Below are 15,416 nucleotides of genomic sequence, written 5' to 3' on the forward strand. Positions count from 1 at the left end.
GACGATGTTCCCATGAATTTGGAAATTACCGGAAATGGGGTGAGGGGCCCACATTAAAAAAAAAATAAAAAGACGTTCAGAGCATCTCATCATATATTAATTCATAGAGTATTCACACCAAACTTCATTCCAATCTAACAAGAACTAATGGAGAAGTAGTCATTTGAAAAATGGCGCTCCCGTGACACGTACGAAGTAATAGGCCCATCAGTCTAGTTTACCTGACCCGAAGCTGACGAGACGCTGAAGCGTTGCTCACTTGTTATTAAGGTATCTTAATGGTGCCTTAATTATGCGTTCGCCCCCTGGTGGTTGGCTGACTACTGGGGGCAGAGAAAGGGTCTGGTTTGATATACAGTAGAGCCGCATTTTAAATGTCAAAATCGCAGACAATCAGGTTAATTTAATCGTGGAGGCCAAAATCGTGATCACCATAAAAATGTGATTAATTATGCAGTCTTAACGAGATTTATTAACATAATCATTAACCGTAATACGTTTCATAATCAATAACCCTGATACATGTATAGCAGACTGCTCAGGATGTCAAAGACATGTTTCTCCATCTGACTCTTAGTCTTCTGGTGCTTTTCATCTTGTGATGTCCATCAACATGACTTCCTGGGTCTTTGTTCTCTTCTGTATCCTGTTTTAAGAATCATTGTCTTCACCTCTCTGTCGACCCCCTTTTATGATGTGTGTGTGCGTGTGTGTTTGTTTATTTGTTTGCACATTTACTAAGTCTAGTTCCCCAATAATGATTCTACACAAGCATTCAGCTGTACACAATCTGAATGTAGTCTTAGTCATGTATTGTGATCCGATTCGAGGTTTTGGGGTTTGTCCTGCAGGTTTGTTGTTATGTTTCATTGCACCATGAAAAATGCAAACCTAATAACTGCTCCTGATCATCATCATCATCACCATCACCATCATCATCACCATCATCACCATCATCATCACCATCACCATTAAATGTCTCTTCAGTGAAACAGACCATGGCTTATGGTTTTCACTCAGACTAAATCTGTTCTTCCCTCCACAGCGGACACGCCCATCGAGGAGTTCACGCCCACGCCGGCTTTCCCCGCCCTGCAGTACCTGGAGTCTGTGGATGAGGGTGGTGTGGCGTGGCAGGCGGGCCTCAGGACAGGGGACTTCCTCATCGAGGTGGGTGCTCTTTGAATTTATCCTGTTCTGATCTCAGCAGCTTTTTATTCATTGACTTTATTGAGTTGTGAGCTCCAGGAGTGAAAACAATGTTATTTTTTGGTTTCTCTGAGATTCAAGAACCTTTGTGTTTTTGTGTTGGTGCTTTTGTACATGTCCTGTAAAGCAACAGCTACAGTATGTGTGGTTGTGAAGCAGAGCTTTAACTCTAAAAACAATGATGCAGTGGGATGTTGCATTTCATGTTCTCAGAGACTAACTTGATTTGACGTTCAGAAGATGAAATAGAATTCAGTTGTTGAGTTATTTTCAATGCTTTACCGTCTTTAGCTAAGTTTACCCTAGAATGATAAATATTGCAGGTTTGTTGTTGGCATGTCTTATTTGTTTCTGTTTAACAATGCTGAACACACATTGATTTATAGTCTAATAGTTTTTATTCACAGAGGTTGTTGTTGTTGTTGTTAAACTACTCCCAAGGACTTTGTTTGTTGCACACTTGGACATCAGAAAAAGGGATTTTCAAAGCGTGCAGGATGCTGTAAAACCTATAAATCTAAAGTTCATAAAAACAAGAACAAATCAACACCTGTTTCCCTAAATATTGATTTTATGTGTTGCTTAAAGGAAGCTTCTTCATGTGCTTGTTGGCCTGTCAACACCAGAAAATAGACGTTGACTCTTCTTCTTCTTCTGTGGGCAGCATTTTCAAAGACAGCTCAACTAAAAGACTATTCTATGTAAGCTTTGCTAAGAGGAATTTGGGGTGCCCTGATTTGATATTGACAGCAGACAACGGTCCAATATCAGTAGAAAAAAAAATCTGATCAGATTATATGATCAGCCTGCATCTAAAATCTCTGATACAAGTGCTCCAGCGCTTCTATCCAACTACTGACTGTAAAAAAAAAAAAAAAAACTGAAGTGAACTTAAGTATAATTTGGTTTCCTTGGTTTTATTTTATATAAATAAACGTTATATACATATATACAGTATTTATTTTATTTTTTATCTATTCAATTGTTGAATATTGTTATGTTTAAGTTAAGCTAGTGGCTATTTTGCATTTTAAATAATGGTTTTTATTGTATAAATTGATGTTATTTTTCATGGTCTTCTATTTGATTATATTATCCCCCACCACAAAGTGTGCCAGAAAGTGTGTAAGGGGGATATAGGTTTGAGCTCCGTCCGTCCGTGCGTCCCTCCGACTTAAAGGGGACAGCTTTTCTCAGAAACTGTTTACGATAGATAACCAAATATGGTGTATCGATACTAGGGCTGCTTGATTATAGAAAGAATTATAATCACAATTATTTTAGTCATAATTGAAATCACAATTATTCAAACAATTATTTGTCAACCAAAAAGTAATTTATTTTTTGTACAACAAAAACATAAAGTATATTCTTTAAACACAGATAAAATCCTTCAAACACTAAAATCAAGTATGTTCACTTTTGCACAAAACAAAACACTTTTTGTACGTGATGCGTCTTTGCTCTAGGTCGTCATCATCAAACCCAAAATGTTCCCATAGAAGAGAATTTGACTTGCCACTTGTTTACTAAGCGTTTTTGCTGCGTTTCTCCTGCCATGTTTCAGACCACTAGCAACAACTTTCCTCGTGTTAGCCTGAGAGCTAGCTTTGGCTTTGAGAGGGGCGGGGCAGAGGGGAGGAGGTTGCTTGTGCGTGGATTAAACATCTCAAAGGTAGTATTAATAACATGTGTGCCAAGCTGTATTATTTGTAGATGTCTGAATTAGTGGGTTTATTTTTTTTATTTAGTGAATAAAACTTAAGTAAAAAAAAAAAAAAATAATTTTTAACCACGCAATTATTTTTTCTGGAGTTATTGCCCTTGTTCGTTTTTTTGCACTCTGTTCGAGGTATCTTCAAAGGGGACAGCTTTTTTCAGAAGACGTTTAAGATAGTTAGTAATTTAATATTCTGATGTGATAATATTTTCTTTTGTATACAACTAAGTTCTTAGATTTAAGACATTAAGGAAAAGGTTGAGTTATAATGACAACCAATCTGGCGGGAATGTTGATGACTATGTTTTTTTGTTTTAAATACATTTTGTTTAATTGTAGAATAATATTGTGTTTTAAGTTAAAATGTACTCAATGATGTTCACCTGTATACGTAATTTAATTTCATGGTACTGTATATTAGGCGATAGGGATGTAACAATTCACTCAACTCCCGATACGATTTGATTCATACTGGGTTCACGATACAATTCTCTCACGATTTATTTTACAAAATGGGACTGTAGATATATGATGACTGAAAAATATTTGTTTATTTTTTTTGGGGAAAAAAACAAAAAAAAACTGGACTATTTTCTTTTTATTTTTCATTGGCAAAAGAATCCCTTGATAAACTATTCAAAACAATGCAATTTAACTGAAAATGAATCTTGAATGAATTAAATAAAGGAATAATACCAATGAAGAAGAAGCCTATTAATTTCAATTCTTGTTCTATAGTAAATGATGCAAAACTGCTTAATAGTTCTTTTTCTTTTTAAAAGTGCAACTGAAAATGTATTTTGTGCCTTAACAATTGTACTGCAAAAAAATTGCATTGTATTTACATCAGATATTTGTTTGGACCTGCAGAGGGCGCTGGTAACCCAGTGGTCGGTTGGCATGCAGATATTCTTGCAGTGAAGAAGAGATGCTATGCGCTAGCTGACAGAGCTAATAGAAAAATGTGACTTTTACAGATATTCACGTAATATTACAGATATTCTTTCACTGCTAAAGGGGTAAGGAATCATTTATGAACATGTTAAAGAGTAGAAGGCGGCCAGAAAGAAAGTAGTAGCAGATTCCACCCGCCGCCTCCACTTCTGGACTGTTTAAAAAAGTACTGCGATTCAATTTTCAGTGTATCGATGTGAACCGTGATACCTATGAATCGATTTTTAACTGCCTTACGATTAATCGTTACATCCCTATTAGGCGAGTTTGAGGCTAAAAGTTGATGTAAATGACATTGCTGACATAAATTAGTAACAAAGTTTTGTTCTTCAACGTGAGAACGATCATAGGATAGATTTTTGTAGCTTTAAGTTAATCTTGGATTGTAAGAAAACACAAATGTGAAGCTTTTTCTAGAAAATAAATAAACACGTAGGAATCTATGACTACTTTCTGCTGCGCCAACCACGGTGTGAGTGCATGATCTGCTGGTTTGTTAATGGTCTGGTACGTCTGTATGAATTTGTGTAAAGGTAATGACATAAACAGGAAGGAAGGAATTCCTCTGGGAGTATGTTGGACTGCACCGTTGCATTGTATCAATTAGTAGTGAGACTAATGGTGATTCTCTTCAGGTTGGTTCGTTCGTTGCAGATGTGGTTTTTACTATTGCTGTAACATTTGTGTTTTCCACTCCGTACAAACACTGCCCAGTAAGTTAAGGTTTCATTTAATCAGGCAACAGTTCCTGAGGAAATTCACTTTGATTTCCTGACAGAGAATCGCTTTGATGTTTCCTTGACTTCCGCATAGTAATTCCAGCAAGATTCTTATAGTATTTTTTATTTTTTTTATAAAGTGTTATGTTTCATTTATTCAGAAAACTTTTCCTTTCTAGCAACTGCCAGTCTTCATCAGAGGTGTTTAGCTGATCGCTATGTTTCTTTTGAAGTTTACTTGACTTCTGCCTAGTAATTCCAGCAATATTGTCATAGTATTTATTTTATTTTTTTAAATAATATGTTAAGATTTCATTTATTAAGAAAACTGTTCATTAGGAAATCCACTTTGATCCCCTAACGCGTTAGAGGCGTTTGCTATGTTGGACGCTTGGTGTCAGCTGAGGGAGTTCAAGTTGACCCCAAAGACCTCGACGCGGTGCTGGCTTTAAAAACCAAAACACCCCAAACAGTTACTGACCGCCAGGTTCATGGCTTCCTAAGTTATTACCGTTCATACACACAAGATTTTGCTAAGATATCAAAACCATTGTATGAGCTGCTCCAAGTCAAGTCCTCCATGCCCCAACTCCTTCCACGTCACTGCAAGTCTAAAGTGCCTCAACTCCCTTCAAAGCACCCATTGAGTGGAATGCTAATCATCAAAGCACCTTGGAAAGAATAGTCAACACGCCAACCAATCCTCTATTCCAAGCATACCCCAACTTCGAAGAGCCATTCGTCCAACACACTGATGCATCGGAGAAAGGGCTTGCCAGGGAACGCTTCTAATGGCCACATATAAAGCGATGCTTAGAGCTTTATGTCACAAGAAGCTGCAGTTTTTGTGCTTCCATGGGTGTCCTAACCTCTGCTTCTCCTCTTGATTTGGTTTGCATAGACTACTTGCACCTGGAGAAGAGCAAAGAAGGTTTTGAGTACATTCTGGTCGTAATCGATCATTTCACCAGGTTTTCTCAGGCTTACCCTACCAAAAACAAGTCTGGACAAACTGCAGCTGAATGCATTTACAATGACGACATACCTTGTCTTGGTTATCCAAATCGTCTTCACCACGATCAAGGACGCGAGTTTGAAAACAATCTTTTCCACACCCTCGGACGATTATCAGGAGTAGGACACTCGCAAACTTCTCCGTACCACCCACAATGTAACCCTGCTGAGCGGTTCAACCACACGCTGTTGCAAATGTTACGCACACTGATAGACAGGGAAAAGGAGAGATGGAAGGAACATTTGCCCCAAATGATCCATGCTTATAACTGCACTCGCCACAAGTTCACGGTTACTCACCTTATTATCTGCTGTATGGTCAACATCCCCGTCTTCCCATAGATCTTTTGTTTGGCCTATTGGAAAACACTGAATCAGTGACACACAAAGAACGTGTGGAGAATGATCAAAAAGAATGACAGAAGTGTACAAAATCGCAAACAAAACCAGCTTGTCATCAAGTGCAAAGAACAAGTCCTATTGTGATCAAAAGGCAAGAGGAGTGGTCCTAAAACCCGGCGATAGAGTACTTGTTCGCAACATGGGTGAGCAAGGCGGACCAAGTAAACGATGCTCTTACTGGGAGAAGAAAATGTATGTGGTGAAAGAGCAAATTTCTGACAACCCTGTGTACGTCATCCACCCTGACGGTGACCCAAATGTGCGGAACAGGACCATACACAGAAAGTTGCTACTGTTAGCCAATGACTTGCCTGTTGAGAGCCCAGCACAGCCAACTGACACCGTCTTAAAACGCTCTCAGTGACAAAAACAATGATGAGACCACAGACACTGACAATGAGACTGAGTGGACAGGAGGTTATTGTTTGAGAACAGCTTCAGTCAAGATTGGATATGATCAGGTTGTACAAGGCAAACCAACAGCCTCGGATACGGAGCATATGTCAGTGTCAAAGCAATTTCCTCCAGCAGTGCCCGTCCGAACTCTGAAGAGACCAGTCATGACCCACAAAAGACATTGAAATACAGTACCGTTGAGAGAAAGCAGACCCATTGGTACATGCACGGATGAGATTAACTTACCTGAAGGTGAAGAAAAACAAAGCTCTAACAGAAGTGAAGTGGAACAAGCAAGTGATGGATCACAGACAAATGAAGAAAGTGAAATTGTACACACACCTCAGCCTGAAGAAGATGAACAAAATGACCATGCTGAACAAATACAGGTGGACAGGACAAATAGGAGGTCAGCCAGAGAGAGGAGACCAAGACTAGTGTTCACATATGAGTCACTTGGCCAATCTTTTCACATAAAATGGACATTTTGTATAAATGATAACTTGTTATAATAGTGCTTTAATGTAGACAGAAAAAATTGGAATAATTCATAAATGCAGAGAAAGGTTTGAGTGTGAAAATGAATATATTTCCAATTGAACGGAGAAAGAGTCACATGTGTCCGACCGGTTGTAAATAGACTTGGTTTACGACATGCTTTAATTCCCAAAGGCTTTCCAATGTCAATGTCAGCACATCACACCAATAATCAGCATGGCCGATAAAATTGAGCAAAAATAGGTGTTTTTTTTTATCATTTTAATATTTTTTTTCCCTGCCTTTGCCTTTCAAAATTGAACCAAACCGATTTGAACCATTCAGTTTAAGGACACTTAAACCACTTGATAAACCGTTGCCATAGAGAGCCCGCCTCTTTCTTCTTCTGCTTTTGGAAGTTGATATTCTCTTGTGCCTTCTGCTCCACATTCTGCTCTTTGACATTCAGACGCTCCTGAACTTTCTCCTCAAGCGACTCAAGCAGCTGTTGCTGCTGCAGTCGCTTCTGCTTTTTGATGTTCAGATGCTTCTGAATTTTCTTCTCCATCATCTGCTCCTCAAGCTGCAGCTCCTGGAAATTCTTCTGCATTTTAGAGCCCAGATGCTCCTTAATCTTAAGCCCCAACATCTGGTCCTCGAGTTGCAGCTGCTGACGTTTCTGCTGTCTAGAACTCAGATAATCCTGAAACTTCTGCTCAAAGTTCAGCTTGAAATCTTCCTTCTGTTTTTGAAACTCCTGCTCTTTTTTAAGCATCTCCTTCTCCTTGTTCTCATGGGTGGTTATCAGTTTGTCCCTACACTCTTGTAGGCTTTGTTGGAAGGTCTTGAGCTTGGTCTTCTTCTGCTTCAGATGTTCTTTGAAGTCCATTTGCTTTTTTGATTCACTAACCTCCTCCTCCAGTAACACCTTTTTATTTTCTAGGTCCTTGATCTGAGACTTCAGTTTGATGTTTTCATCAAACAGAAACTCGACCGTTATCAAAGCTTCTTCTAAGTCAATTTTATCTTGCTCGTCTGGCTCAACTTTGCGTGTAAGCATCTCAGGAGATGTAGGTGGCTGTGATTCAGTCATAGTGAAATATCTGATACGTTTGTCCCACTGGTTTTTGTGTCTGCTAAAGTGATCTGCAGCTGACTTTGATATAGCTAAATTCTAAGTCTGAAATGAAAGGCACTAGCCAAGAGGCTCCGCCCACTGGAATAAAAAAAGAACTCTCCATCTCCATGGTGAGTTCCATAAACAACTTCCTGTCTTTAACACTTACCACAATAAATAAATAAAAAAAATAAATAAAAAAAAAAGTGGTGTCAATATTTTCGAGTCAATTTGGTTTAACCAGGATAAAGTATTTACAACTATATCAACGTTGCCTACCTCTGGTGAACACAATCATAGATTTTTACAATTTCCTGTTATTTTCAGTTCGTGTTCTAATCACTTTCATTACCATTATTAAACTATTATAATGATCTTAAACCATAAATAATTTTTTTTGTAAATGTGTGTAGAAATGTAAGTTTCATGCTACGTGATAAGGAGAGTAAACAAAATGGTTCCAATCACGGTTACTGAACTCGGGGTTTCTCCAAACTCACTTAAGAGAAAAAAAATAGTACAGAACTATTCCAAGAGTTGATGAGCACGAAACAGGGCGATAATCAGACGCCACAGCAATTTCTGTATCGTTTGATAGGTTTAAAACAATGCATCCTATTTGCATCAAAACTGACTGATACTGACATTAAATACTCGGCAGCCACAGTACAAGATGTCTTCCTGCATACAGTGTACCAAGGCTTTGGACACAAACACACTGATATACGTAGAGAACTGAAACATTTATTATCCAGCAATGGGGTCACTGATGAGATGATCCTTCGACAGGTGATGAAAACCACCAGTGAAGAAAACGAGAGAATGAAAACACTTGGTTTCATACCGCAGACAAAATGTAACAAATGCACACAGCGCGCAGCTCGAGCCTCAAGGGGTTTCAAGACCTAACCCAAAGTTGGTGAGTGAAGAGTTAAAGTCAAACCAAACAAAGCCAGATCCCCTGAGAGACCTCACTACCAAAGTAGAGGCACTCACCAAGCTGGTCATGACAATGCAAAACCACCAGCAGCAAGCTCACAATGGCCACCAGTACAGTCAAAATAGGACACAATCAAAACGTGGAAAATGCTATGGGTGTCCAAGCTGTGTGGAACAAGACTGTAAACACTGTTTCATATATGGGGAGGAAGGACACCGTGCTGCAGGCTGTTTTGGACGGTCGAAGAGACAGGGTTTACTTCAACCGGTCACTGGAAGGGGACATCTCGGCCGAGTCCGTAAATATGTCCCAGCCAATGGGTGAGGTAAAAAATGACAAAACATCGTCCACATCTCCAACATCCACACCCCAACCAGTAATAATAAACACCGGAAGTCACAACGTGTAGCTATAGCTAGAGTGGTTGCTGGTCTTATTGAGAAAAAGGCCCTAGTTCAGAGTTATTTAAATGGATTAGCAGTTACCTCATTTCTCGACTTGGGGTCACAAGTTAGTATAATCAGCCGTGCCTGTAAAGATGAATACCTACCTGACCTCAGTATTCACCCAGTTTCTGAAATCTTAGGTGAGGAGGAACTGAAGGTCATTGCAGCAAATGGTGGCCTCATTCCATATGATGGGTGGGTAGCTATTACAGTGAACTTGCCAGGGAATTTGGATCCCAATATGTCCATTAGTGTTCCATTTCTGATCAGCAGCTATCCACAGATAAACCACTGATTGGCTTTAATGTTTTGGAAGTGCCAACCAGAGAGACTAATGCCGGTACTTACTAACCTTCTCGGTAATGCCGTATCTGTCCCCAATGAAACAGCCAAAACTCTTGTCAGCTTTGTTCAGACAGCAGACAGCTAGGCAAGTGTCATGGGTGAAATGTCAGGTTTCATCAAATATGGATGCCTCTACTTGGCTGGTATTTTTCGAAACAGATGAAGACATCCTAACCCTAACCCTGAACAATGGAATGCAGGTCCAGGAATGATAGAGATCCAGAATCCAACAAAGCCCTATGTCACCATTCCAGTTTGTAACAATACTAACCATGACATCACAATACAATACCAGGCAAAACCACTCTAGGAATCCTGCAGCATGTCACCGCTTGGTGGCTTTATGAATGGACAAGAATCCCATTTGGATTTTCAAATGCACCTGCAGCTTTCCAGAGAAGCGTGGAGGAAATGCTGGGCCTCCTTAGAGATGAGTGTTGTATTCCGTACCTGGATGACCTACTGTGCTACTCCAGATCCTTTAGTGACCATGTTGAGGTGACCCGCAAGGTTCTCCAAGCACTGCAGTACCACGGGGTGAAGTTACGAGCAGAGAAGTGAGTGATGTTCCAAAAGGAAGTTTGCTATGTTGGACGCTTGGTGTCAGCTGAGGGAGTTCAAGTTGACCCCAAAGACCCCGATGCGGTGCTGGCTTTAAAAACCAAAACACCCCAAACAGTTAGTGACCTCCGCCAGGTTCTTGGCTTCCTAAGTTATTACCGTTCATACACACAAGATTTTGCTAAGATATCAAAACCATTGTATGAGCTGCTCCAAGTCAAGTCCTGCATGCCCCAACTCCTTCCACGTCACTGCAAGTCTAAAGTGCCTCAACTCCCTTCAAAGCACCCATTGAGTGGAATGCTAATCATCAAAGCACCTTGGAAAGAATAGTCAACACGCCGACCAATCCTCTATTCCAAGCATACCCCAACTTCGAAGAGCCATTCGTCCAACACACTGATGCATCGGAGAAAGGGCTTGCCAGGGAACGCTTCTAATGGCCACATATAAAGCGATGCTTAGAGCTTTATGTCACAAGAAGCTGCAGTTTTTGTGCTCCCATGGGTGTCCTAACCTCTGCTTCTCCTCTTGATTTGGTTTGCATAGACTACTTGCACCTGGAGAAGAGCAAAGAAGGTTTTGAGTACATTCTGGTCGTAATCGATCATTTCACCAGGTTTGCTCAGGCTTACCCTACCAAAAACAAGTCTGGACAAACTGCAGCTGAATGCATTTACAATGACGACATACCTTGTCTTGGTTATCCAAATCGTCTTCACCACGATCAAGGACGCGAGTTTGAAAACAATCTTTTCCACACCCTCGGACGATTATCAGGAGTAGGACACTCGCGAACTTCTCCGTACCACCCACAATGTAACCCTGCTGAGCGGTTCAACCGCACGCTGTTGCAAATGTTACGCACACTGATAGACAGGGAAAAGGAGAGATGGAAGGAACATTTGCCCCAAATGATCCATGCTTATAACTGCACTCGCCACAAGTTCACGGTTACTCACCTTATTATCTGCTGTATGGTCAACATCCCCGTCTTCCCATAGATCTTTTGTTTGGCCTATTGGAAAACACTGAATCAGTGACACACAAAGAACGTGTGGAGAATGGTCAAAAAGAATGACAGAAGTGTACAAAATCGCAAACAAAACCAGCTTGTCATCAAGTGCAAAGAACAAGTCCGATTGTGATCAAAAGGCAAGAGGAGTGGTCCTAAAACCCGGCGATAGAGTACTTGTTCGCAACATGGGTGAGCAAGGCGGACCAAGTAAACGATGCTCTTACTGGGAGAAGAAAATGTATGTGGTGAAAGAGCAAATTTCTGACAACCCTGTGTACGTCATCCACCCTGACGGTGACCCAAATGTGCGGAACAGGACCATACACAGAAAGTTGCTACTGTTAGCCAATGACTTGCCTGTTGAGAGCCCAGCACAGCCAACTGACACCGTCTTAAAACGCTCTCAGTGACAAAAATAACCTCAACAGAAAGCAAGCTGCTGATTGCTTTGATGTTTCCTTTGAAGCGTCGACTTCCGCGTAGTAATTCCAGCAGTATTTTTTTGTCTTATTTTTTGAATAATATATTGTATTATCTTTTTGTCTTTTTTAGAATAATATATTATTCAAACTGGGCTGCACGATCATGGCCAAAATGATCATCACTATTAGTTTGATTAATATTGTAATCATAGTTATATTCACAAATGTTTGTTTATTTATGTTAGGCAAAAATCTGTATTTCTTTTGCAGTTCCTTAAAAAAAACTATATATGAACAGTTTACAGTGCAAAATGAAACTTTAAATAAAATTATACCAAAAAAAAAATGTCCCAAGGATTAACTGAATAAATACACCATTGCTATATATACTACTAATTGGAAACATTTGCAGCTCACAGCTCTCATCAATCCACCAAATTATTCAAAGCTGCCACTGACTAATAGTTGTGAAAGGCCTGATTTGATTTGCAGCACATTTTAAACTTAAATATTGCTGACGATCAGGTTAATTTAATTGTGGCAACAAAAATCATGATCACGATTAAAATTTGATTATTTGTGCAGCCCTAATTCAAACTGCCCAGTCTATATTTCCTCTGGAATCCCAGCTGCAGTGAAGTAGTTAGCATGTTTAGCTGTTTGTCAAAGAAAGGCAGCACGTGTTTGTGGAGGAGTGAAGGAGGGTTGGGCATGAAGGAGGTTGGATTCAGAGAATGTTGCAGGAGGGTGTTGGAAATCTGCTTCTAAATCAGTGTCAACCTCACAGACCACATGGGACCACTACAACACATTGTTACACCTGTTCATCTCATGTATAACCTGTAACGTACGTACGCTGGTTTTATCTTTGTCATGTTTGTGTCTCCAACCTGGCAACGCGGTGGTGTGGTTGCCATAGTAGCCTGTATCGGTTCAATCTCATAATCTCTTTATGGTGGGATGGAGCAGCAGTCCATCTTTAAACAGATTTCCCGTGCTGAGACATCTCTGGAGTATCTCTGTGACACACAGCCTCCTCCTGTGATGTAACCTCCTTTTCTTCTGGAAACATGTTTTGATACTGCCGGCCTCTGAAAGGAAATGGCTATGGATTATCAGCGTTAGCTTTACGTGTCTCCACCTCTCTCCCAACAGTTTGACTTATGTGCTTGGATCACATGTGTTAAACTCAAAGCCCGGGGGCCTTTAGAGCATCCAATTCAGCCCACAGGAGAAAGTAAAAATTACAGATGAAACATGAACCATTGTGTAAATTACCAAATATTTCAGTTGGAGATATATTAGCCACAAATACACAAATTTGTATGGTTCAATTTTTCAGTGCTTATATCACATCATGGCATTTATTTCTAAACGCAAACTGTTGAAGGAACTTCCAATTTTTTCAAAATCATGCAATTTTCCACAAAATGTTCCACAACATTTTGCCAAATTAAGTAGAAATTAGTCACAAAATCAAGGAAATTGAAATGTAGATTGTGCAGAGACAGATATCTGACACTTAATGCTTGGATATTGCTGATACTTTACATGTCATTTATACCTCGAAGTGCAAACTAGGGCACATTAGTGTTAAATTACTAGTTTTCTTCACGTATAGGCCCAAGTTGTGGCATACTTTAGATCAAACTCCTCCTTATTTGGCCCCTGAACTAAAATGAGTTAGACAGCCCTGGTTGAGATGGTGTGTGCTCGCAGAAGTTCTGGGTGGTAATGAGTGGTTGCCAGAGTTGCCCATTCTGCCCTGACGTCTGGCATCAACAAAGCATGCTGATTTATCGACTGTATATTTACTCTTTGTTTATGTGTGAAAACCCCAGGGGAATTTTAATAACCCTTTTCCATTTTAAGGCTTATTTTAAGTTGGTCTACATATGAGATTACAGTTGGCTTAAATTAACCGCTTAATAGATATAAAGTGACCAATGGTGGAAATGACTTTAATTAGGGTCCGAACTCCCAGAATGGGACATAGGAACTTATTGTAATTGCTCTTTTTCTTCATTATTATTATTCCAAGCCTCCCTTTAATTTGACCCCCTTAGCATGCCCGATGTCTCAACAAAATTGGCACGCACCTCAGGCCTTGTGAAAATGTTGATAATTTGACTCAATGAAAAAAATCGATAAAGAAATGCCCATTACAAACACAAAAAATGCAATGAGCCGCACGACCGACAGGTTCATACGAAATGTATTCTTGACCCCACGATGAACAGTTACCACACCCAAAACCAAACAGGAAGTCAGCCATCTTGTGTCAAAGGTCAAAAGTGGGGCTTCATTCGATTTGCTTCAAAGTCGGCCTGAACACATAGGACCCACTGAAGATTAAAAATCATCAAAGGAATTTGTGTATCTCTAACGGTTTTGTCATGGCGCGGCTGCAAAGTTGCAATGCTAATGTTTGTTAGCACGCCACAATTTGAAAATCCCCATAACTCTGACACACAAAATCCAATCGGTCTCAAATTTCACACAAATGACATTTGCCCAAACCTGTTCATGACTGCGTAAAAACGTTTTCCCATCATGCATTGCGTTTTCAACTGGTGCCTCACGTTTACTGTTAGCAACGTAATAGAAAAATCTATGTAACTCATTTTCAAAGTTCAAACTGCCTCATATTTGATACACATGGTTGTTGTCCATCCCTAAACAAGATTCAATGTGATAATTACCCATCATGCCTTGCGTTCTTAACTGGCGCCATTTAGCATGGCATTGAAGAAAAACAGGCTGTGTTCAGTGGGAGGGGCCTGTCACTAGCTAATCTTTTCACAAAGCGGATCCTTTCAGATCCTTTCAACGCATGCGTGTAGACGATGTCACGTCCTTCACTCACAATCCTTACGACAGAGCTGCTGGGACGTGATATTTGAATGTATACCGACCATTTAATGTTTGTTAAATATTTTTATAGTACACATTTAAATATGTGACTGTTTTGTGGTGTTTTCAATTGTTTATTTAAAAAAAAAAAACAAATAAAAACACAATACACAACAATGAAAAACCAAACAAAAATAAGATAAAAATCAAAATAAATCGGAATTCACTGAAAACATAAATTTCTATTTATTTTTAAATAGCAGGGTTTCAACCTTTTAAATAGTACACAAACTACCATAAAATAGGCCGACCAAATGTAGACACGTTGCGCTGCGCGATGCGTTAAAATGATCTGAAAGGATCGGCTCAGTGAAAAGATTAAGTCGTGACAGGGTCTATAATGTCACAGGAAAATCCTTTGCCGTTGTCCTCGACATCACATTCTAAATGCTGTATCTTTTTTTTTTTTTTTTTTTTTTTGTTTAATGGATTTTGCATCAAATTCACTGAGAGTAATTTTTTACTTGTTATACTGGTTTTCCCTTTATACTGGGTTTTTAATAAGCCAAATCAGCATTATCAGTACGCATGCGCGATTCCCGGGTCAATATATCCGGGTCAGAGTTCACGACTGCCCAGCGTGTCAACAAAGCCCCTGTCTAGCAGAACAACCGGCTACTTATACGGACTTTTAGGCATTTACTTTGCTTAAGGTCGTTTTAAGGCAATATGCCAGGGTCCCATTGTTCAGTGCGTGGCTGTTCCAACGGTACACGTGGGCTTAATACGTGGATGAAAGAGTTTTGCCCCGTTCACGAGTGCA

General features: G+C 39.8%; 1 protein-coding gene across 1 annotated transcript in view; it reads left to right on the forward strand.

Moving 5' to 3' along the window:
* LOC114460674 (SH3 and multiple ankyrin repeat domains protein 2-like) overlaps positions 1–15,416 on the forward strand; it is a 284,910-nt gene that overhangs the window by 213,662 nt on the left and 55,832 nt on the right. The window contains 1 exon segment of the mRNA XM_028442602.1: positions 1,046–1,170. Coding sequence (XP_028298403.1) covers positions 1,046–1,170 — 125 coding nt within the window.

Source organism: Gouania willdenowi, chromosome 3 (genome assembly GCF_900634775.1).
Source record: "Gouania willdenowi chromosome 3, fGouWil2.1, whole genome shotgun sequence".
NCBI classification, from domain to species: domain Eukaryota; kingdom Metazoa; phylum Chordata; class Actinopteri; order Blenniiformes; family Gobiesocidae; genus Gouania; species Gouania willdenowi.